Genomic DNA, 24855 nt, shown 5'->3' with positions numbered 1-24855 from the left:
TGTGAGGGGATGGGGAAGGACCTCTGTGTAAATATCTCCTAAACTGGGAAAAGGTGAAGCTCGTGGTGACAGTGTTCTTTCAGTACATAAGTGGCAGAGTTGGCCCGTATCTCCTGTTCAGTTCAGTGCTTCTAATCTACCACAAATAGTAGAAACTTTACCTCAAAATGTAAAAAGTCTTCACTGGCAATACATGAATTTTCTTTGTGCTCTATTTAATTACGAATAAAAGGATGTACCTGTGCCAATTTGTGTTTGTAATGTAGTATTATATAACATTCAGCGTTGATTGAAAATATTACAGTTGAACTGATGGAATTTTGGGCTATTTCCTTCTTTATAAGAGGATCTTCACTGTTAGTCTTTGTGCCCTACATCTGATTTATTAAAGTTTACAAACTTAAAGGTGTTCTATGCATTTGGCTTGCAGAGTACATGAAGTGCTTCAACTCAGTATAGAAAATTGAAGATTAGTGTAGTGTGTGGGAGTATTTTATTCTTAAATTTAGTTCTTATTTAGTTTTTGTATATTCATTGTCTCATTGTGCCCAGTCCAGTAAGGCGTATGCAGCCTTCTAAGCTGTATGGCAGGCCAGCCTATTCTGAAGAAAAATTAATCTCCTGCAGCTGTTAAAAAATAAAATGAATAAAAATACACTCACCTACCCCCAAACATTGTGCACTTTGTATTACGGAGCTGTTTAGTGGGAGAAGAGCTCCTGCAAATGAACTCCCTGTCTCCGGTGCTCCACAACGGGCATACCCTGGATCTATCTGCCTTTCTTCATTCACTTGAGTCAATGAGTTTAACATAGTTTTGTGAATTGCAGCTCTAGGCCCATGGTTCCCACACTTTCTAGTAGTGCAGCTCCCTTACAGATATTTTAAAACTTGGTGATTCCCTTCAACCAAATTAGCCCCCCCTCTTTTTTTAAATAAAAACTTACTTGGGACAATAGAGTTCAGATGATTTTGTGACTTTATTGAACTACACACAGTTTAATTATATAATCTGATTTAATCTGGGTTTTTAAAACTAATTAGAAAATATGGATTGCTTGACATGTTTGGACACAGACTAATATTTTAGTGACAAGAAGGGGTCTGTTAAATAAAAGTTCTTCAACTATTGTACCTGCTTTGACCAATCTCACATAACATATGCATGGCATGTCTTAACCAACTGCCTCTCAGGTTCGTTCTTGCTGCCGCATAGCCTGGTCAGAACCTCCAGTGTCTGGGGCTTTCCTTTGATTCCTTCAATCTGTAAATTTTTCAAAGTTACCCATGGTGCCTTTTGTATATAGTTCCTGATAGCAAGTTTTAAATAGTTTTATAGTTTTTAGCAGTTTTGTAGTTAGATTTCCCGACTAGGTGACCTTTTCTATTCCCATACTCCCTTGTGAGTATTGGGGAGAACTTGGGACTTCAAACTGTGTCTGCCCCCATTCTGTCTTAATCAGCAACAATGACCAGCTCTGTCTGTAGTGTCTTGGGGAGGCACACATCGCGGTTAGGTGTATTACCTGCCACTCTTTCCCTAGCCATAGGCATGACATGAGGGAATTCTGGCTTAGAAAAGACCTCATGGAGAAGGCCACAAAGCTGGCGTTGGACACAGGCTGAGGCAACCCCCAAACATCAGCCTGAATTGACACAGAGCGCACTTCTTGCCAGAAGGTCTGACTGTTGCAAGACAATCCATACCCACAGATTCTGCCGTTCGACATCTTGTCAGGAGACAGAACACTTGGACAAGCATAAGAGCACCCTCTAATTCTGCTTCAAAGACATCCAATGCAACTTTGCCTAAATCAAGCAAATCTGCTCGTTCAAACCCTAAAGACTTTGTACATCCTGAGTCTCAGGGACATAACTCTAAAGCTCATAAATACATGGCTTTATCTATAGTGGACTCCGTATCAATCACACCCTCTCCACTGGTACTATCCAAGCAAAAAGACAGGATCCATTGGTTCCAGCATGATCAGCTTCTACCACTGAAGGTACCATCACTTTATCGCATACTGGCCACATGGTGCCTCCATCCTCCAACCTTGACAGCATATATGGATTGGACTCATACTCCAGAGAGATCATACTTATACTACACTGGGGGATATCTTTGCTTTTTCTGAGTCAGTTTCTCTCATCATTGGGACCTCCTCTCCTGACTCTACTAGGGGATGTACTTTTAATAGAAGCCTATCTCCTCTTCTATCTGCTAATGCTGTTTTTCTTCCACCAAAACTGTCGATTCTGCTGTTGGATCCAGACCCTTGTTTTCCCTCCCTTAGCAAAATTCAAACCTCTAGAAGAGCCGTCATCTCCTCTAAGAAACGTTGGTCCATACAAGAGACCCAGAGCCTTCTGGTTCCAACTTTTGCCTCGACATTTGCCTCAGGACCATTGGTACCCCATGCCTTTGAGACCCCCACAACTGCCTCCTGAACCAACATGCTGGCCATATTGGGTGACGTGGGACCTGTATGTCAGATATAGAGAGCCCATGCATTCTGCCAGGAAATCACCTCCCCATTCCCTTCTAAGGGAACAGTCAGAGACTTCTCCTGAGACCCCAGGGAAGAGGAAGAGTATGAAACAGTTCCATCTGTAACAAGAAAATTGCCGCCTTCATCGCCCAATGAAGCAGAAATCCTGGCATCTCTGTCGACTAAGAACAATCATAAACAGATTCATGGCAGATGAATGGCTATACTCATTCCTCAAGCTCCAGTTAAAACTTGTCTTTCCATCCTGAGGTACATGGCTACATGTACTTATGCAACTCCATTCACCAGACTCCACCTATGTTCCCTTCAGGTCTGGCTTCAGACAGTGCATTCATCAACCAAACACAGCATGAACACCATGGTAACAATTCCTTCCAGAGTAATGTCTTCCCTGATGTGATGGAAGGATCCCTGTCAGATATGTGTAGATGTCCCCCTCCTGAGAAACCAGAATGCATGTCAACGTTCTGGAACTCCAGGCAGTCTGAGAAACTTGAGAGGATTTTCTGCAGTTCGTCAGGTCCCGCCATGTCTCAGTGTCAGATAACATGACAACCATATTTTACCTGGGTGTAGAAGCAGTCATCCCGTGGAATTGGTGTATCAAGAATTGAATCACCATAGCAGCTTATCTTCCATGAATTCAAAATGTGTTAAAAGATACCCTCAGCAGGCATTTTGCTATCAATCGCAAGTGAGAATTGTATAATTCGCTAGTAAACAGCATCTTTGCTCAGTGAGGAACCCCCAATCGAGATCTATTTCCTTCTCAAACAAATGAGAGATGTAGAACACACTGCTTCACAGGAGTGCTAGAACTACACTCTCAGGGCAGTGCTTTCCTTCTTCCCTTATCAGACTGTCTCAGCTATGCCTTTCCTCCCTAAGCACTCCTTCCTCGGGTCCTGCAGAAAATTATTTAGGACAATGGCAAGTGACATCTTTATAGTCCCTGATTGATCCAGACAGTTTTGGTTTCCAAAACTCCTACAACTGTCATCGGATTCTCTGATCACCATCCAGTCCTTTCCTGGTCTCTTGATGCAGGAGAAGGGCAAGATCAAACATACCAACCCTGAAGTGCTTTTCTAATCTTTTAGCTTTTGGATGGGAATCAACATTAGAACATTACTGCTCTCAAGCTGTACAAACCATCCTTAATAATAGCAGAAAGGTTTCCACTAAGAAATGCTATTCAGCCAAGTAGAAACATTTTTCCATCTGGCTACATCAAAACATTTATCTCCAGAGTCAGTGGATATATCCCTCATATTGGACCAGCTTTTCTCTCTCAAAGCAGCTGGGCTTTCCCACAGCTCTGTACAAGTTCATGTGGCAGCAATCAGTGCATGCTATCCACTATCAGATGGTTGTTCAATTTTTGCTCACCTGTTGACTACCACATTCATAAAGGGACTTAAAACTTTTCTGCCAGTAAAGGAAATGTGTTCCTCATTGGGACTTGCATCTTGTACTTTTGGTACTCCCAAAGCCGCCCTTTGAACCATTATCTACATGTTACATGTGTCACTTATTAGTGAATGTTGATTTCCTTATGGCCACCACCTCAACTGGAAGGGTAGGTAAGCTGGGAACCCTAATGGTGGAGTCCACCATATGCTGTAATCCATAAGGACAGTCTCTTTAGAACTACATCCGAAATTCACTTCCAGAGTAGTTTCGGAGTTTCACATTTGTGGGGAGGGATAGCTCAGTGTTTTTGATCATTGGCCTACTAAACCCAGGGTTGTAAACTCAATCCTTGAGGGTGCCATTTAGGAGTCTGGGGATCGGTCCTGCTTTGAGCAGGGGGTTGGACTAGATGACCTCCTGAGGTTCTTTCCAGCCTTGACGTTCTATGAACCAATCAGTGCTTTGTTTTTTCCAAAACCACATGCATCTGAAGAAGGCAGACCTCACTCCCTTGATGTGTATGACATGCTCTCACCTTCTACCTGAAAAGAACAAAAAGTAGAAAATCACCTAGATGGTTTCTCGGTATAGCAGAACGAGTCTGAGGTCAAGCTATATCGTCGCAGAGGATCTTTGGCTATATCCTGCTTTGCCAGTAGTTGCATCTTCCTTCCCCTCCTAGAGTGAGGGCTTGTTCTACAAGAGCATAAGCAACTTTAGTGGTATTGCTTCAAGAGGTACTCTTATTTATCTGTGTGGGAATTCTGTGCCAAAAAATTATGTGCATGATATTTTAAAATTCTACATACTTCATTTGTCAAAACAACAATATAATCATAAGAACATAACTAAGGCTACGATTTGATCACGGAGGTCATGGACCGCAGACCTCCATGACTTCAGCCCACAGCGGCTGGGAGCTTCAGAGTACTCCCACCTCCTGTGGTGGCTGGGAGCTGCGGGGTCCCTCTGCTGCTTGGAGTGACAGGGTCCCCCTGCAGCTCCCCAATCCCCACAGGCAGTGGCAGCTCTCCTCCGGGACAGGGCGGATCCCCCGGCAGCTCCAGCGGGCGGGGGAGGGGTAAGCGGGGAGTAAGTGGGGCGGGGCCTTGGGGAAGGGGTGGGGTAGATCCTGGGTTGATCGTAAATTCAAAACATGATCTTGCACCTAAAAAAGTTGAAGACCACTGCTGTAGGACATGTTTTCTAATCCTCTTATCATTCTCGTGGCTATGCTCAGACCCTTCTCCAATTTATCAACATCTTTCTTGTACTGTGGGCACTGGAACTGGACATAGTATTCCAGCAGTGGTTGCACCAGTGCCAAATGACCTCTACTCCTCAAGATTCCCTTGTTCATACGTCCTAGGATTTCATTAGCTCATTTGGCCACTGCATCACACTGGGAGCTCATGTTCAGCTGGTTATCCCCCACACTCCATCCCTGTCCCCAAATCTTTTTCATAGTCACTACTTCCCAGGATAGATTCCCCGATCCTGTAAGCAAGGGCTAGTCTTTGTTCCCAAATGTCTACATTTACATTTAGTTGTATTAAAATTCATATAGTTTGCTTGTGCCCAGTTTATCAAGTGACCTAGATTGCTTTGAATCAGTGACCTGACCTCTTCATTGTTTACCACTCCCCCAATTTTTGTATTATCTGCAAACTTTCAGTAGTGATTTCATTTTCTTCCGAGTCATAAATAAAGACATTAGAGTAGGATAATTACTCCATTTGCAAATCATTGTCCTTGCCTGACCTGTTGACTTAGCAGTTAAAGTACTTAGCTTTTACTTTCTGAATATATTTACACTCTACATTAAGATAGTATCTGTTAATGTGTCTCTGAAATAGATAAATAGGAACACTAACTTAATATTTCATCTTATTGAACCTTGAACAGCTGTTGAGTTTAGGTAGGTAGTAAATACTAAGGGGCAATTTTCCAAAACACTTTAATATTGTTTCAGAATAAGATTTAGTATGACTAGATCTTGTGTTTGTTGGTGCAGACCCACACTTAACAGCTGAATGTTTCTGTTTAGCCACCTCGCACATCTCACCCTGTAGTGAAGTTCTCCTGCACTGACTGTGAACCAATGGTCATTGACAAACTACCTTTTGATAAATATGAGTTAGAACCTTCGCCGCTGACCCAGTTTATTCTGGAAAGGAAATCTCCTCAGACCTGCTGGCAGGCAAGTTGAATATGTATTAACTAAAGGACATTTATCTGATAAGTAGTTTTCTGTAAATAACTTGGAATGAAATTCTAATTACATGTGTTGATTTACTGTAAACTTACTGACATCACACCTTTAACTTATAACTCACACTTTAAAACTATTTATGTACAACCTGAATTACATTAACTCTTCTTATTGCAGGTGTATGTGAGCAATAGTGCAAAATATAGTGAACTTGGCCATCCTTTTGGTTACTTGAAAGCCAGTACAGCACTGAATTGTGTGAACCTGTTTGTGATGCCTTACAATTATCCAGTCCTCCTTCCACTCTTAGGTAAATACAGCTTTCTCAAGTCCTTCTGATGTAGTAGGCAGATGGAAAATTGCTTCAGCCTAGTTATATTTTGTATGTTATTAATGCTGCTGTTAATAATCATAAGCCTATGCAAATCTAAAACATTAAGAATGTAATGTTCCTACTGAAAAGAGAACTTCTCTTTTTTCTGGTATCTACTATATTCAAGATTCACTTAGCAAAAAATTACTACCATTCCTGATTCTGAGTATAATCCTGTTGATTTCTAAAAATGAGTGTTTATTGTTCAGATTAACTCCCCTTCTAATATGCTGTGGCTGCCACTTTTTCCCCTCTGCTGCTGCTGCAAAGCCCTTCTTTTCCCACTCCCAAGATTCTGCCTTCCTTACGCACCGCATAGATTGCATCCAATAGTAATTAGCTCTGATTAAGCCTTAGTGTAGTAGGACGAACCTTTAGAAGAAATGTTCATAGAAAATAGGTGGTGAATGATGCCTTACATTTAGAAGCTCACCTCTCGTTTAACTTTCTCTGTATAATTTCTTAGATGACTTATTCAAAGTACACAAGGCAAAGCCAACTTTAAAATGGCGGCAGTCATTTGAAAGCTATTTGAAGACAATGCCTCCTTACTATTTAGGGGTAAGATGATTTATTGTATGTGTGTTTTAAATTTTCTGCTGTATCCTATAATTTATGGTAGACGTGTATCTTCAGTTATTAACTTGTTGTGTTAACTGCATTCTTTTGGATTATATTTTATAAAGCAATTAGGATGTTCTAAACATAATAAAAGGTTAATGTGTACAAATCTAGCATTTCACTTTTATGGCATCATGTATTCCCCGGAAGAATAACTTTCCTAAAATTTACGTTCATGTCTTGACTTTTCCCTTTGACTGTAATGTTATAAAAACTTGGTCAGGTATAACTACTGCTTGAACTATACCTCCACTAATATTTAATAATTCTGCATTAATGTTGCAGTACTTAAAGGAAAAGGATGTTATGTTGCCTTAAAGGGTTACAAATTCACTTTGAAATGAACTCATTAAGCAAAAATGTGCTTTAAATTCTTGATACAAACTTAAGGATGCAAATATACAAGGATATACATATGTAAGTGTATATTTACTTGTTTCAGCCTTTGAAGAAAGCTGTGAGAATGATGGGAGCGCCTAACCTTATAGCAGATGGTGTAGAATATGGACTTAGTTACAGTGTCATTGCATACCTCAAAAAGTTGAGTCAACAGGTAATGTTGCTGCAAAAGAGCAGTAAAAAAAAATGAAAACTAAAATTGAAAAACACTTAGTATCAGACTAACTTGAAAATATCAGTGAACCGTATTGGTTCTTATAGTAAAGGGGCAAGAAACCTCAAGTTACCTGAATTCCTGCATATGATTACAGTTGGTACATCTTCCAATCTCTAAATTAGTTGAAAACTTTTTTGTTATAGGCTAAACTATACATGCATACTGAAATGTGGCTGATTGGATAACTCAAGGTATATAGTATGCAAGCAGCATTTTCATATGTGCCAATCTGAATATATTTGTGGTTGAAAAGGCACAGTCCTTTCTGCTCTGTGCTAAAAATCACCTTGCATGTGATTAGGGATTTGTGCCTATACGTAATTGGGCCAGAATGTAGCCGCCTTTCCTATTTGGCCCAGAGTTTTTGAAGTGCTTCAGGATTCATGAAAGATGAAAGGCATTAGCTGGATATAAAACATAGAGAACAGTGCCTTTCATCCCTATTGAAGTGCTTGTGTACAAATGAAGAAATTGGCAGAGAATGGACCGTGTTACACCCCAAGCCACTGGCAGTGGTGGGGAGTAGAACCCATATCTCCTGGCTAGTCTCGTGCTCTAGCAGGTAAAAACCATTGATTTCCCATTATCGCTTTCTATTTTGTTGTGTGTCTCCAACTCTTTTTGGATAATCACAAAATTGAATAGCTTTGACACACAACGATATAAAGATGCAAATATTAATGACTTTGTATGTTAAAATTTCATAAACAGAGTTTAAAAGCCCTCAATATAAATCTTATTTTTTAAACTCCTAGTTATCGCCTGTGGAAATCTGTGATGAATCTTACCAAATTGTGTGGTCATTTTGCTCAAAAATCTGCATAATATATAAATCTGTATATTTATACATTTTTGGCTCAAAATACATAAAATACATTGTTGTACAGTATGTTATACCTACATTAGAGTATATTAGTAATCCTCCTTAAAATGTTTGGTTCCTTTTGAAAGATTCTACCAGTTTAAGAGTTTTTCTTAAAATGGGAAATAACATTTGAACTTTCAGTATGGAAGGAACTTCTCAAGGGCAACCTCTGAGTGAACATTGTATGGCAGTCAGAAGTTCTCAAATGATTTTTGGCTCATTGTTCAGCTGTATTCTACCAAACTACTAGTGATGCATTGTAGAATACATTTGATTTTGGGACATACTTGGCAGGTGAAAAATTACTGGCTGTGGTGGATTGTCTGCCAAATGGAGGAAGAATCAAAAGATTGCTGTGTGTTCCCTTATTTTGTTGGAGCTGAAGTCTCTCTTCCTTTAATCTTGGGTGGTTCTCCTATCTTTTACTGATTTAAAAAAAAAAAAATTAAACCATCATATGAGTCCATAGTAAATACAGTTAAATGAGATAAGTTACTTTGAGAGTTCTCATAAGACTTCAGCAGTTCTCATAGAGAAAAGTGAAATCCATGAGCACATACAGAAATTCTGGCACAGTTTTCCAATAATCGTAATCATGGCATTTTTATGAAAATAAAAGCATTGCATGCATATTGGTGCTTAGATATTACGATAATGGGCACCCTAGAAATACCTGAAAGATCTGGACGCAAAAACTGTTTACCATATTCTAATGATTTAGAATTATAGTAGTACATTCAGCAAACCACCTTAAAGACTCATCCACATTATATTTTTTATAGTGTATTAGCACATTGCCGAATCATCTAGGTAAGAATTAGGAATGAATTTAATATTCTGACTAATCCTTTTAAGAGTATATTATCAATTTTATTTATTTATTTATTTATTTCAAATTAAGGCCAAAATAGAGTCCGATAGAGTCATTGGCTCTGTAGGCAAAAAGGTAGCGCAAGAGACTGGAATTAAGGTCAGAAGCAGATCACACAACCTGTCTATGGCACATAGGAACGATTTTCAACAACTGCTACAGGGGATTACTGGGGAAATTCCTCATAGACTTCTAGACCTCAATATGAAGGAGTATGCTGGGTTCCAAATAGCTTTGCTGAATAAGGTAAGCACCATTATGTGTAATGTTGTTATTTTCGATACACTTCCATTGAAGTATTAGATGTTATTTCATATGTAGTATTAATCAAAGCTTTACTGTATTGCTGCAACTGTAGGAATTGAAACCTCAGACCTTTAGAAATGCTTATGATATACCCAGAAGGAATCTTTTGGATCACTTAACAAGAATGAGGTCTAATCTTATGAAGATAACTCGCAAGTTTCTCAAAGGACAAGATGAAGGTTAGCTTACTTTGTTTATTGTTTGCATATCTTAATATGTGTAGTAATTAGTACTATTAGCATAACTTTGTATAGTGTGCTGAATGGAGTAAAGTTGAGCCTTCTTCAATAGATGCTTAGTTGGGAGGTTGTGTTTCTGAAATAAACTTATTCTAAGATGGCTGCTATTGCACACGAACCCCAGTGGCTTTTCTTGGGCTTTCCCACCACATCTTTATTATAAGTTAGACATGTTCCTGTGGCTCATGGAAGACAAAACTTATATCTTCCATTTAATTTCTTTGACTGTCTATGTCTTAAGAACAGTCTTGTTTTCTTCAGCATTTGTTTGTTTTTGTTTCACCTTTTTTCCATCTTTGTGGGTATATCAAAAGACAAATATCTTCAGGACAGTCCTGGACACTGAAGTCCTCTGTCCATGTAATAGGTACATAATAGGCATTGGCAGAGCAAGTCCCCCCCCCCCCCACATCCTGCCAACTTGCATCACCCTTGACCTGAAAGGAGCACCACTCTCGGTGAGAGAGCAGTTGTCTCCATGCTAATTCAGTTTTTTCTCTCTGTGGTGACTTTCAGCAGGCAGTACAATAACCTATGCTAGCCATAAATGACAGTAGTAGTAGTAGAGCTCAAGAGAAGTACTCTGAGTACTTTGCAGTTAAAGTGCTTCATTACACTGTGGCACCTGATGAGTAGAAGACAATAGTGGAAAGAATGAAATAAGAATAGACAAGAAAAAGGAAAAAAAGACAAGAAAAAATAGGACTTGTAACAATATTTCTCGATTACAAATATTCGTCTGGCCTAAGTAGTGATAGAACGTCACTACCATCTAATGACTATTAAAAAAGTTGTGTCCAGTTCCTGAAGAGGTGTCTATATTACAACTGGCATTAATTCTAGTGTAATCTGCTACCCAGCCTACCTCCTTGCTGAGCAAAGGAGTTGATGGGTGAATTTTGACATGTTGTGCAGTCAAGAACACACTGAGGACCTGAATCACAAGGACTCCTAAGAAAATGCTGAATTTTCAGTGTGTTTTCAGTGTGCTGACGATATTAGAAAAGGACATTTCTCAAGTTGTTGGTGTTTTACTTCTAATTAATAAAACGTGTTTGGCAGTTAGGAAGGGGCTTTTTGTGTAATCAAAGTTCAGAGTAGCATGTAAGGTGGAATATTACATAATAATTTCATACATCAGTGTAGTAGTAGCCTCAGTGCATTTACAATTAATGCGATCAGATTGTCTCCATTCTTTTCCCTCCACCCATCCTATCCAAAAAGAATTGTGTATAATGTTGGGGAAACAAAAACTATACCCAGGAGGCTATCACTCATTTCTAAGGTGAGATGATAAATACACATATTACATACATTAATTTCTTGAACCCCAGGCAAGCCTTCCACAGTGTGTGAAGTAGTATATTAAATATTTTAACTATTATGTTGGTTGGGAGGAAGATGGGTTTTAAGCATCTATTTCTATATACTTTTATGTTGCTGTATCATGATCAAAAAGATGGGATAATATGAAAACTGGATGCGTGAAATCGGCCAGAATTAAATCCTGGCAAAACAAACAATGTCATACTGTTTGTATAGGCATAGTCTTTTGATAAAAACTATCTTCAATTCCAATAGATCAAGTTCACAGTGTACCAATAGCACAAATGGGAAATTATCAGGAGTACCTAAAACAGATACCATCTCCTCTTCGAGAGCTTGACTCTGATCAGCCCCGAAGGCTGCATACATTTGGTAATCCATTTAAATTGGACAAGAAGGTAATTTCTCTGTAATACTCATTTTGTGTAATACTAGTGTTATGGCATTTGTATGAGTTGCTAACTAGAAGCCATCGAAGTGCATAGGAAAAGAAGGCCACTATATTTCTTAGGAAATTTACTCAACCCTTTTCAGACCACCTATTTTTTCATAGAGAGGCAGACTTGATTAGAAATCACTTATTGAAACCTCTGCATTTTTTAGTATGAAATATTCATATGTTGTGAAATTGCCAACACTTTACCTCCTTTTTTTTTTTTTTTACCCCCGCCCCTTTTTATTAAACCCTTTCTTAGCAAAAAGCATGTATTAACATGATGGCTTCTCTAGTTTTCCACTAGCACAAGGACATGGATTCTCAATCCCTCACAAATCTAGGCCTTTAACTTCAGTGAACTACCAAGATAGTTGAATATTTAACTCACTTCAAATTACCTTGCGTCTGACTCCAGTTTAGAGGTCATGTTTTACAGGGAAATATTATAACCATAGTCGGCTTTCTTACTTGGGATATTGTTTATAGAGTGGTCTTCAACACATCAGTCCTAATCTCTTCCAGAGTAAATCATTTGCCCAGATTTTTTTTAATTGGCATTTGAGAGAAGCCAAGACAAGGTGGTATATTTTCCTGATTGAATTGTCTTATCTGGCAAAAGTCAGGAAATCGTTGGATATGTTTTTTGTTAAACTTGCTGTGCAAGATAACATAAATTTAAGAGAGCTTTTTTTAAAAAACAGATTTATTTGTTACAGGGAATGATGATAGATGAGGCAGATGAATTTGTTTCAGGGCCTCAAAATAAACACAAACGACCCGGAGAACCAAATATGCAGGGGATTCCTAAAAGACGTCGGTGTATGTCACCCCTTCTCAGAGGCCGGCCACAGACTCCTCCTGTCATGAACAATCACATTGGAGGAAAAGGGCCACCTACACCTGTAACACAAGCACAGCCAGATCTTATTAAACCTATTCCTATTCACAAAAGTAAGTGTAACTTTATTTCAGTTTATTTTTCTTGTTGCTGTCATGTGGTTCCTCTTCAGATAATTCGCTTTACTCTTTATACAAAAGAATATTTTAGTTGGTCATCAAAAAAGTAAGCATGCTGTAGGTTTCTCAGGTTTGTGTATTTGAATCTCCAGTTCCAAAATGTCAGTATGTAAATGTTCAGCCTTAATTATCCAATTACTTTGTGTATTTGGCACCTCAGAGGTGACAAACCTCTGCCATTCTTTTGTAATTTCAAAGCAGTATAAAGATTTCTGAAATTTAACTATCTGCCATTGAAACACCACTTTCTAAACTAAAACTACCTTGATGTGTACAAGGGGAAGTATTATACAATGTAGACAAAGGTACTTTTTCTGTGCCTTTTAATTGTTTCACATACATACATTTTAGGATTTAGTGATACATAAATTGACATGCATCCGACGAAGTGGGTATTCACCCACAAAAGCTCATGCTCCAATACATCTGTTAGTCTATAAGGTGCCACAGGACTCTTTGCTGCTTTTATAAATTGATTGTAACTTTATAGTAAGTAAAATAAACATCAGTAAAATTTATAGTAGTTACCCTCCCAGAAAATCTGTGAGGGGGCAGAATAGGGGAGAGTTTCATATTTGTAGACTTGTCATTTGTTGATTGTCTACATGTACTCTTTATGTTGAGGATTTATATTTTCCTCCATAAATCACTCTTTTGAGCCCGGGGGGTTGGGGAAAGGTCCCACACTCACCTGCGGCAGGAAGTGGAGCGCTGTGGCTGGGAGCTGGCGGTGTGGAGTCGGCTGGGGCCGGGCTGCTCCGCTTCTGTCTGCACTCACCAGTGGCGGGAAGTGGAGCGATGCAGCCCCAGCCTGCTCTGCTTTCCTTGCCCCAGACGCGGCCCCTGCTGTGTTGCTGGGGGTGGGGTTGGGGAAAGTCCTGCAATCCCCTGCGGCGGGAAACAGAGCGCCATGGCTGGGAGTTGGTGGAGTGCAGCGGGCTCGGGCTGGGCTGCTCTGCTTCCACCGTTGCTGGTGAGTGCGGAGAGGATCCCTTCCCTCAAGTCCCCTCCCCCAGCCACACAGCTTGGGCTGGGACGAAGGAAGTGGAGTGGGCTGCTTCTGGCCCCTCACTAATCCCCCGGGCCACTCTGGGACTGCAGGGCTCCCAAAATTGCCCCCCCACCCCACAGTTCCTGCCTCCTAGACCCTGGGGGAGGAAGGCCCTGACTGCCCCCGAGACCCTGTGCCTCTTATCCAATAGCCCGGCCCGGCAGCCTTAACACGCTGCTCAGAGCTTTACCGCGTTGTATGCAAACCCATGTTATATCAGGTCATGTCATATGGGTTAGAAGTGTGTGTGTGTATATGTGTATATATATATGGAAAGTTTTTCATGTGGTAAAATAGAATACATTTCAACAATGGATGATAGTTTGCTTTTCCAGTTCATTGGTAAAATACAGAACAAATTGCATTTTAATTTGGATGTTTGCAGTAATTTTCTCACTTCTTGGAGGTAGGTCAATATTGCAAATAAGCATGTAGTTAAATATCTACTGGATTGTTACTCTTCTGTGGGAATTGACATCAGGGCAAATTACACTTGAATCACTATATATAATCAAAGTATTGGGATATACCTTCTTATAACAAAATTTAGGAACCTTCCCAGTACAAAGAGTTTGTTTCCCCTCTTCTCTTTTAATACAGTGAATAAAGTAAAAGAGCAAGGCCGGTATATCCCTTTAAGTCTCACTGATCTCTGATATAACAACGAGTACAATCTCTTTGATCTGAGTCACTCCAAAATATTGCAACACACAAGCTTATCTGGTGAGATTCACTCCAGTGAAGAGTGAACTTTATTCCTTTAATGTGGGCCTGTGTGTTACATAGGGCCTTGAGCCAGCCCTTCTGCACTGAAGTGAATTTTTTCCATTAATCTTAATGGGACCAGTTAAGTAATTGCTCACAGAAATGTCTTATCTTCTGTTCATTTGACTTCTTGCTTAGTTGCTAATCTGTGTAACTCTTCCCTTTTCCTTATAAAGAATGCTTCCCTGTATTGCTGCACCACCACCCCTCAGTGGACGTTCAGGGTGCTCTATGCCACCAGCAACATCATCTTCTGACTCCTCATTGTTGCAGAAGTATCTCTTACCTTCCTCTAACCCTACCTGCTGCAACATGACTGCACAAGACTAGATTACCCAGTACCAAATCATGTATGATTTTGATGGTTTTTAATGCATGCTTGCCAGTTTGTCCTTCTTCATAGTCTTTATTTTTCAGCTTCAGAAACCAATAACGAGATTGCAGCGGATGATGTGATTGAGAATCATGTTGCAGACCCACTTTCATCAGATGTTTTTCCAAATGCTATGGATTCTGACTTTTCAGTATCCTCTTATCCATTCAATTCATTGGATGGACCAACAACTCATTCAGAGGATCTAGGCCATGAACATTTAGGAACTAATAACCTTAACATTGATGAATTTATGAAAAATGAAGAGTCTGGTTATAAAGATGGAAGTGCTCAAGAAAACTTGCCAGCATCTTCGCCCAACAAAGGAAGAAAAGTGATACATTCCAGAAGTGCGAGAGAAGTTAATATAGAACTAAAAGCACAAATTATGAAGGAGATTAGGAAGCCAGGAAGAAGTAAGTATAAAAACAGCAAACCACTATCTTTGTATCCAGATGATTGGAGAGACAGCTAGATTGGTTGAAATATTTAGATGACTACATTGTATTTTTTAAGATACCGAGTCATGCAAGAAATTATAATAGAGATCTGTGATTACTAGCAGAAGTAAAAATAAGAGAAGAGAATGTAGCCGATATGTAGTAGAGAGGAAATCCTTTTAATTTAAAGTTTATAAGGCCTCTTTAGAACGTTTGAAAATCTGTTTTCTTTCATACTTTCCTGAGTGGGTGGGTGGAATAAGATTAAATTCATCTGTGTTTATATTCTTCAGATTTTGTACTTACCTACTTTGACAGTAGCCTAGATTTAGTACGCTTGGTTTTTACATTAAAGCTGACAAATAACTTAATTTTTCTTCGAGTGATGGTCCCTATGCATATTCCACATGTGGGATAAGCATGTGCACCATGAGCTTGAGTCTGGAATTTTTTTTACAAGCAGTGTCCATTGGCCTATATGTGCACCATAGCTCTCCTCGTGCACTGAAGCGAGGGCATAAAGGGTGGTCTGGGCCAACATCTTTCCAGTTCTTTCTTACTGCCGCAAGGTCCGAGTCAGAATTTTCGGTGTCCTCAGCTCCTTTTTTTACTGTGTTATTGCTGTAAGGTATTGTGTATAATTAGTTATAGTAGTCTACATAGTATAGTTAGATGGTGTTTTTTTCCCCATTTTCTTCCCCACCTGGTGACTTTTTCGCCCCGAGAATGTCCTTGATTCCAGGGTTCAAAAACTGTTTCCTGCCCTCATTCCTGTTCGGTGAGCAACTAACAACAATGTTGCCTCTGCTGCCTCAGTGAGGCTCATATTTCTGCCAAGTGCAGCATTGGCTGCTCCCCATTCCCCCCCAACTCATGAGAGTCAGGAATTGAAATTCAGAAAATATCTCATGAAGGGAGTGAGAAGACCCAGTCAGATGCAGGCCAGGGACCTCCCCGTACCTCATCTCACCAAGTAGGCAGCACCTCTTCAAGCACAAGCTCAGGAACGGAGGCTAAGACCATTAAGCCAAAGGAGACGACTTCACGTGACAGCAGAGGGCACTCTCATAGATATAAGGACATGCCATCTTCGTCGAAAACTTCCCTGAAGAGATAGGATCCCTCCCCAATCCAGTCAGGAGAGCTGGTGCAGGTGAGTGCTAAGAATTTAGGCCTGAGTAAATCTTCTCGACAGGAGAAGGAAGGGTATAAATATGTGGATCTCATGGTTCAAATATCAGGTCTGATGATGAAGGCTCGGGAGGAACAGCTTCTAGTGCTCCCTTCCATTTCTATAGCTGATGCAATACCAGTAGCAGTGTGGCCCGAGAGGGAGTCGACTGTCGCAGTGACCAGGGAAGCTCCAGTTCTGACAGCTCTGCCAATGGATTCTCCTCTGTCTCCCAGAGGACATTTTTGCTCTTCTGTATGTCATTCATCCCTCCTATTGGTACCATCTCTATTCTGGAATGGTGATACACTAGAGGAAGAGCCTGTCCCAATGAGGCAGAGTTGTTCTTCCATCCCACCTGGAAGCCTTGAGGCATAGCCATTGGTACTGTTCTGCACAAGATAAGGAATCAGGCTTTTTCTTTGGATTAATTTGAGTCTCCACAGGAGTCTGTGCAGCATTGAGTGGAGGTGACACTAGACAGGAGACACAGAATCAGGATTCCAACCTCAGACCAGATACAATTGGCCAAGAAACAGGTGATAACCTATGCCATAGGGTCCTCCTCTGCCAGTTGATCCATCCTACTGTGAAGAGTGTGGGATCCCTACCCTAGACACCCAGAATTGATGCAGGAGTCCTGTTTGTCATCACCTAGACACCCACAACTGGCCCTGTTGGAATATTTGGAAGGGGAGACAGAGGAGAATCATACGGTTCTGGAAGCAATCTTGTTGTCTTCACTGGATGAGGCGTTTACTGCATTTTCTCTGTCTCTGCCAGATGACCTGAAATAATATCAAGAGCTCATGTCCAGGGTGGTTGCAGAGCTATAAAATCAGCTTCAGGAAGTCCTGGATCCTCAGCAGATTTTTCTAAACATTCTGCAGCCTTCCTGTCCCAGTTGAGTGGCCCTCGTCATAAACGAGGCCATCATGGACCAAGCAGAGATAGTTGGCTCACTCCTGCTTCTTGTGCCCCCACTTTTAACCATGCTGAGAAACACTACTTTGTTCCATCCCTGGAGGAGTTTTTGTTCTCTCATCCACTGCTAAACTCTTCAGTAGTTTAGGCAGCTACAGAGCAGCCCAAGCAACAGCATCCAAAGGCCACTCCCTCTGAAAAAGGACACAAGTAACTCAACCTTCTAGGGAGAAAGGTCTTCTCTTCCACCTCCCTCCGGTTCAGGATCTCAGATGATCAGGCAGTCTTGTCCAAATATGATTTACTAATTATAATTTTTTGGACTTTAAGGACAAGCTCCCTGAGGGGGCCCTTATTCTATGCCACAGTGAATGGGGGCAGATTGGTGGCCAGAGTTTTCCTCCAAGCTGTGGTGGGTGCAGTAAATATTACATCTAGGGGAATGGCTTACAGATATGTTAAGAGGAGAGACTTGTGATTACAATCCTCTAGTTTCCCTAGAGAGGTGCAGAGTAGCATCCAAGATCTCCCCTTCAATACTATCCACTTATTCCGTGAGGAGGCGAATGAGTCTATCCACTCCCTCAAGGACTCAAGGATAACGCTTCACTTGCTGAACATTTATACTCCTGCCCCTAAGAGAAAACACTATAGACATGGGTATAGGGCAAGGCCGCCTCCTCAGCTGTTTTACCGCCAACACAAGAGACTGAAAGTTTATATACCCAGGAGGCTAGCCTCGTTAGCATCCACCACCATGTTATACTCTAATCCCCTAGTGAAGAGTTTCTTTTCACAGGACCCATGTGCCTTTCTTGATGCTGCTTCATTCCCCTCCTCTGATATTCAGAGGCCACCTTACCCAATTTGCCAAAAAACTGGAGGGCCCTAACTACAGACAAATGGGTATTAAAGATTATTCAGGGTGGTTATCTGATTCAGCTTCTGATATCTCCTACCCACAGACACTTTTCAAGGACTACTCTCACAAGGAGATTCTATGACAAGAGGCAAAATTCCTTGTCCTTAGGGATAGATAGGGTTCCACCTCCACCTCAAAGGAAGGGATTCTATTCCCCTTACTACTTTATTCCCCAGCAAGGTTGGGGGATGGAGGTCAGGTCTTAATTTGAGACAACTGAGCAGGTTCATTCAAAAACTAAAATTCCACATGATATCCTTGGCATCAATATTTTCCTTGTTAGAGGAGGACACATGGATCTTCTTCGAGTGCTTGCTCATATCCATTCCAGTTAGGTGTGCGCACGCTGCGTGCACGTTCGTCGGAAGATTTTTACCCTAGCAACACTCGGTGGGCCGGCAGGGCGCCCCCTGGAATGGCGTCGCTATGGCGTCTGATATATACCCCTGCTGGCCCATCCGTCCCTCAGTTCCTTCTTACCGCGCATGTCAGTCATTGGAACAGTGGAGCACGGCTTAGCTGATCTCCACCTCCCTAGCTATTCGCTCATTTATATATTTATTGTGTATATCATTTGATTTTCTATAGTTCTAGTTAGTTCTGTTTTAGTAGTTCTTGTAATAGTTACTGCATGTAGTTAAAAAGGATCGGTGGTTAGCTCCTTTTTCCTCACCCAGTACCGGGGCCCATGCCCGGTTCGCCGGGCTTCAAACCATGCGCAGCCTTTCATAGGTCGATGCCCACAGGAGACTCTCATGACTCCTGTTTAAAGTGCTTGGGCGAATCCCACCTCGCGGGCAAGTGCCGAATTTGCAAGGCTTTCAAGCCCCGGACAAAAAAGGAGCATTCGCCTGAAGCAACTTTTGATGGAGGCTGCTCTAATTCCTCCATCTTCGGCACCGACTGCGGCACCGGGGGCAACTGCCTCCTCCACACCGGAGTGAACGACTACAGTGAAGGCTCCTCGACACCAGCCTTCACCAGCCCAAGCTCCTGCCCGGTACCGCGCTCTCTCCCCAAGGAGCAAGAGGCATAAGACTCCTGCCTGCGGCCTCTGTATCTATACCACTGTCAGAGTGTACAACTAAGTCGGACCGCCCGGCACCGCCAACTGCCACGGCACCGAAGACTTCTGCACCGTTGATTCCGGTTTCACAAGAGCCATCGAATCCAGTGCCTATTAGCTCCCCGGCACATGCCGTGGTCGAGCTTGTCATGCCCTCCATGCCGGAGACCTTCTCCACAGCATGGGAGCTGATTGCCTTGACGGAGCCCAAGCTGCCTCAACCCCCGGCACCGTCGGTGTGGGTTGTTCAATCATTGGGCAAGCCCGTCATGATGAGGCCATCTTCACCTGGTACCATCAAACGTCGCCGGTCACGATCCAGGTCCCGCAGGCACTCTCAGTCCCGTCATCGATCCCGATCCCAACGCCGCTCGCAGTCCTGGTACCGCTCTCCATCTCGGTACTGGTCATACTTGCGGCACCGCTCGAGATTCCGGTCGCCGTCCCGGTACTCTCGGCACTGGTCCAGGTCCCGGCACCGCCGTGCCTCTCGCAGCCAATCTCGGCACGGCGATTCAAGGCACCGGTCAACCTCCCGGCACTGTGCTGGTCGCACGTCCCGGTCCCACTCTCGGCACCAGTATGACTCCCGTTACCGTTCTCCGGTACTGCGTAGAGAAGGATCGAATGGACGCAGAGACCCGGTCCAATTGGCCTCTTCTCCTCCGTGCCCCTCTCGTCATCCATCTGTCTCATCCCATGCGGACAGTGCATCCTTTGGGGATTCGGATACGCGTACCCATGGCCTGGACCATGGACCTCATCAGTGGTCCTTTTGGACCCCTTGGGCTTATCACCAAGCCCAAGGGGATCCGACTGGCCCATCACGCTCCGGTCACTCAGAACACCGCTTGCCAGAGGCCACTGTGAGCAGACCTCCCCCGGCTGGTACAGAGGAAACCCGTACCCACGCACCGGAACCACACGATCTTACAGCTCTGGAGGTCCCTCAGGATCAGGAGTCAGTACAGAACCTACTCATCCCTGGGCTGTCATCCTCCTCTTCTCTGGATGAGGCAGTAGCGGGGACGTCATCATCGGGCCACCTCTGATTGAGCTCAGGTCACACCAGGACCTTCTGCGGCGTGTTGCCCAGAATATCAACTTACCGGTAAAGGAAGTTCCAGAGGTTGAGGACCCGGTGATGAGTATGTTGTCAGTGGAGACACCAACTAGAGTGGCTCTCCCCTTCATCCGTTCGATCCAGGCTAGAGCAGACACCATCTGGCAATCCCCGGCATCCATCCCGCCCACAGCCAGAGGGGTCAAACGGAAGTACATGGTGCTTTCCAAAGGATATGAGCACCTCTGTTTGCACCCCCCTCCCTGTTCATTGGTTGTACAGTCCGTCAATGAACGGGAGCGCCATGGCCAACAAGCCCCTGCACCTAAATCAAGGGAGGCCAGGTGAATGGATTTGTTGGGGCGAAAAATCTATTCCGCGGAAGGCCTCCAGCTCAGGCTAGCAAACCAGCAAGCTCTCCTGAGTAGGTACAAGTACAGCACCTGGGAGGCGGTAGGGAAGTTTGCCGAGCTGGACCCGCAGGACTCCCACCAGGAATTTACAACACTCCTGGAGGGAGGTCCGCGCTACTCTCTTTCCCTCCTGCAGGCCTCGCTGGATGCTGCCGATTCGGTAGCTAGAACGGTCGCCTCTGGAATAACCATGCGACGTATATCATGGCTGCAAGTGTCAGGCCTGCCACCTGAACTTCAACATACCATACAAGACTTGCCATTTGATGGACAGGGCTTGTTCTCACAAAAGACGGACCCCAGGCTGCAGAGTCTAAAGGACAACCACGTAATTATGCGTTCACTGGGAATGCATATGCCACAGACTCAAAGACAGTCATTCCGCTCTCAGCCTCAGCGCCCTTACCCCCTGCCTAGGCCAAGGCAAGACTTTGCCAGAAGACAAGGTCGTACCAACCGCAGACATCAGTCTGGACCTCAAGGGGGTAACAATTCTGGTCCCACCAAACCAACAGCGGGACCCAAATCAAACTTTTGAGGGTGCGCCCGAGAGCAGCGTACCAATTGCCTCCCAGGATCCCTTTCAGTTCTACAACCGCCTTTCCCCATTCCTCCCTGCGTGGTCCCAAGTAACTTCAGATCATTGGGTCCTATGCACAGTGGAGCTTGGATACCATCTTCAGTTTATTCACCCCCTCCCTCCCAACCCCCCTCCTCGTCCCTCTTCAGGGACCCCTTCACGAGGAACTCCTCCTGCAGGAGGTTCGGAGGCTCCTTACAATCAGAGCTATAGAGGAGGTACTAGAAGAATTAAGGGGCAAGGGGTTTTATTCCTGATATTTCCTAATCCCCAAGGCGAAAAGGGGCCTCCGGCCTATCCTAGACCTGCGAGGACTGAACAAATTCATAAAAAAAGTTCAAGTTCCGCATGGTATTCCTGGGAACCATCATTCCTTCCCTGGATCCCGGCGATTGGTACGCCACTCTCGACATGAAGGATGCATATTTCCACATTGCAATTTACCCCCCGCACAGACGGTATCTACGCTTTGTGGTGAATCATCAACATTATCAGTTTACCGTCCTTCCCTTTGGCCTCTCCTCGGCCCTTCGGGTCTTCACGAAGTGTATGGCAGTCGTCGCAGCTTCCCTACGTTGTTGTCAAATACATGTCTTTCCTTACCTCGACGACTGGCTTATCCGAGGGGCCTCCGAGGCACAAGTCATCCGTCATGTGACCATCATCAAGGACCTATTTATGTGTCTAGGCCTGATAATCAATTTTGAAAAGTCCACTCTGGTGCCTACGCAGAGTATAGAGTTTATCGGGGCCATGCTGGACTCCAGCCTTGCAACAGGCAAGTTTGCCTCCACATCGTTTTAAGGCTATAGTCTCCCTTGTACAAAGACTTCAGAGCTTCCCAACAACCTCTTCCCGCACTTACCTTGGCCTCCTTGGTCACATGGCTGCATGCACATTCGTCACAAAGCACGCCAGACTGCGAATGCGTCCTCTCCAAACTTGGCTCGCATCAGCCTATTGTCCAGTCAGAGACGCCATGTATTACATAAACAAACAGGGAGGGATACGGCCCTGCCTCCTTTGTCGGGAGGCGATTCAACTGTGGGACTTCTGCGTAGCCCACTCAATAGACCTGGTAGCCTCTTTTCTCCCAGGAGTCCGGAACACTCGCAGATCAACTGAGCAGATCCTTCCTGTCGCACGAGTGGTCCATCCGTCCGGACATTCTCCGTTCTGTTTTCCGGAGGTGGGGCTTTCCCCACATAGACCTTTTTGCCTCCAGAGTAAACAGGAAATGCCAGGTGTTCTGCTCCTTGCAAGGTCGCTCCCCGGGCTCCCTCTCGGACGCATTCCTAATTCCGTGGAAAGGTCACCTATTTTATGCCTTTCCACCACTTCCTCTCATCCACCGAGTTCTACTCAAGCTCCGCAGGGACAGAGCCCGCCTAATACTGATCGCTCCGGCATGGCCGAGACAGCACTGGTACACACTGCTGCACGACCTTTCTCTGACAGACCCGATTCCCCTGCCACTCTGCCCGGACCTCATAACGCAGGACTTCCGCAGGCTTCACCACCCGGACCTGCAGTCCCTTCATCTGACAGCATGGCTGCTGTCTGGCTGAGCCAATCGGAGTAGCGTTGTTCCACCTCAGTGCAACAGGTGCTGCTGGGAAGTAGAAAGCTTTCCACGCAAAAGACAGCTCGCTAAATGGAAGCTCTTCTCTCACTGGTGTGCCCAGCATGACCTTATCCCACAGGGTGTATCGGTCCCCATTATCTTGGACTATTTATGGTCCCTCAAAGAGCAGGGCCTGGCGATCTCTTCTGTCAGGGTGCATCTTGCAGCTATTTCCACCTTCCATCCTGGGGAAACTGGCAGTTCCATTTTTTCTCACCCCATAGTTTCCAGATTCTTCAAAGGCTTGGAGTGACTCTACCCTCAGGTCAAACGTCCAACGCCTACCTGGGATCTAAAGCTCGTATTAGCTAGGCTCATGGGTCCCCCCTTTGAGCCTCTGGCCACATGCTCGCTGCTGTACCTGTCCTGGAAGACAGCCTTCCTCGTCGCTATCACCTCGGCTAGGCGAGTCTCGGAACTTGGAGCATTGACTGTGGATCCCCCGTATACGGTATTCCACAAGGACAAGGTATAGCTGCGACCGCATCCGGTATTCCTCCCTAAGGTGGTCTCTGCCTTCCACGTTAATCAGGACATCTTTCTACCAGTCTTTTTTCTGAAGCCGCATTCATCGCGTCGGGAACAACAGCTGCATACTCTGGATGTCCGCAGGGCTCTCACCTTTTATATCGAGAGAACCAAACCCTTCCAACATTCACCTCAGCTATTTGTAGTGGTGGCAGAGCACATGAAGGGCATGCCAATCTCTTCCCAACGAATTTCATCTTGGGTGACATCCTGTATTCGGGCATGCTATCACTTGGCTCACGTTCCGACCGGCCATCTCACTGCCCATTCTGCTCAGGCTCAAGCCTTATCTGCCACGTTCTTGGCCCATGTTCCCATCCAGGAAATATGCCGCGCGGCTACCTGGTCTTCCATCCACACCTTTGCATTGCACTACGCATTGGTCCAGCAGTCCAGAGATGATGCCGCCTTTGGCTCAGCAGTCTTACATTCCGCAGCGTCTCGCTCCAACCCCTCCGCCTAGGTAAGGCTTGGGAATCACCTAACTGGAATGGATATGAGCAAGCACTCGAAGAAGAAAAGACGGTTACTCACCTTTGTAACTGTTGTTCTTCAAGATGTGTTGCTCATATCCATTCCAAACCCGCCCTCCTTCCCCACTGTCGGAGTAGCCGGCAAGAAGGAACTGAGGGACGGATGGGCCGGCAGGGGTATATATCGGACACCATAGCGGTGCCACTCCAAGGGGCACCCTGCCGACCCATCGAGTGTTGCTAGGGTAAAAATCTTCCAACGAATGTGCACGTGTCGCGTGCACACCTAACTGGAATGGATATGAGCAACACATCTCGAAGAACAACAGTTACAAAGGTGAGTAACCGTCTTTTCATGGCTGTCAACCTGAGACACACATTTGCACATAGACATCCACCCACCCACAGGAGATTCCTCTTTGGTCAAGAACATTACTAATTCAGAGTCCTCCCCTTTGGTCTAGCTGCAGCATCTAACATCTTTACAAATGTTTTTTTCAGTAGTAGTAATGTGGATGAGAAGAGAGAGATTTACAGTCATCCTTTTTGTTGACGACTGGCTTCTGATGGACAGTTCCTATGAGGAAGTCTAGTGATTCTGTTCAGTCTTCTTCCTTCCCTGGGTGTCTGCATCAATCTCAAAAAAATCTATGG

The 24855-nt window shown here is 43.9% G+C and overlaps 1 protein-coding gene across 6 annotated transcripts in view; it reads left to right on the top strand.

Annotated features, from left to right (window-relative positions):
- INTS6 (integrator complex subunit 6) overlaps positions 1-24855 on the top strand; it is a 100288-nt gene that overhangs the window by 51836 nt on the left and 23597 nt on the right. For 5 of the 6 annotated variants that reach the window (XM_050948138.1, XM_050948128.1, XM_050948140.1 and 2 more), the window contains 9 exons: positions 5974-6126; positions 6316-6448; positions 6978-7072; positions 7575-7685; positions 9515-9730; positions 9843-9969; positions 11611-11753; positions 12508-12742; positions 15042-15413. In XM_050948138.1, coding sequence (XP_050804095.1) covers positions 5974-6126; positions 6316-6448; positions 6978-7072; positions 7575-7685; positions 9515-9730; positions 9843-9969; positions 11611-11753; positions 12508-12742; positions 15042-15413 — 1585 coding nt within the window. The remainder of the gene's footprint in view (positions 1-5973; positions 6127-6315; positions 6449-6977; positions 7073-7574; positions 7686-9514; positions 9731-9842; positions 9970-11610; positions 11754-12507; positions 12743-15041; positions 15414-24855) is intronic. The other variant, XM_050948139.1, reaches the window with a different exon arrangement.

The sequence above is a fragment of the Gopherus flavomarginatus genome, chromosome 1 (assembly GCF_025201925.1).
Source record: "Gopherus flavomarginatus isolate rGopFla2 chromosome 1, rGopFla2.mat.asm, whole genome shotgun sequence".
NCBI classification, from domain to species: Eukaryota; Metazoa; Chordata; order Testudines; family Testudinidae; genus Gopherus; species Gopherus flavomarginatus.
This window is presented reverse-complemented; position numbering and strand designations above follow the sequence as displayed.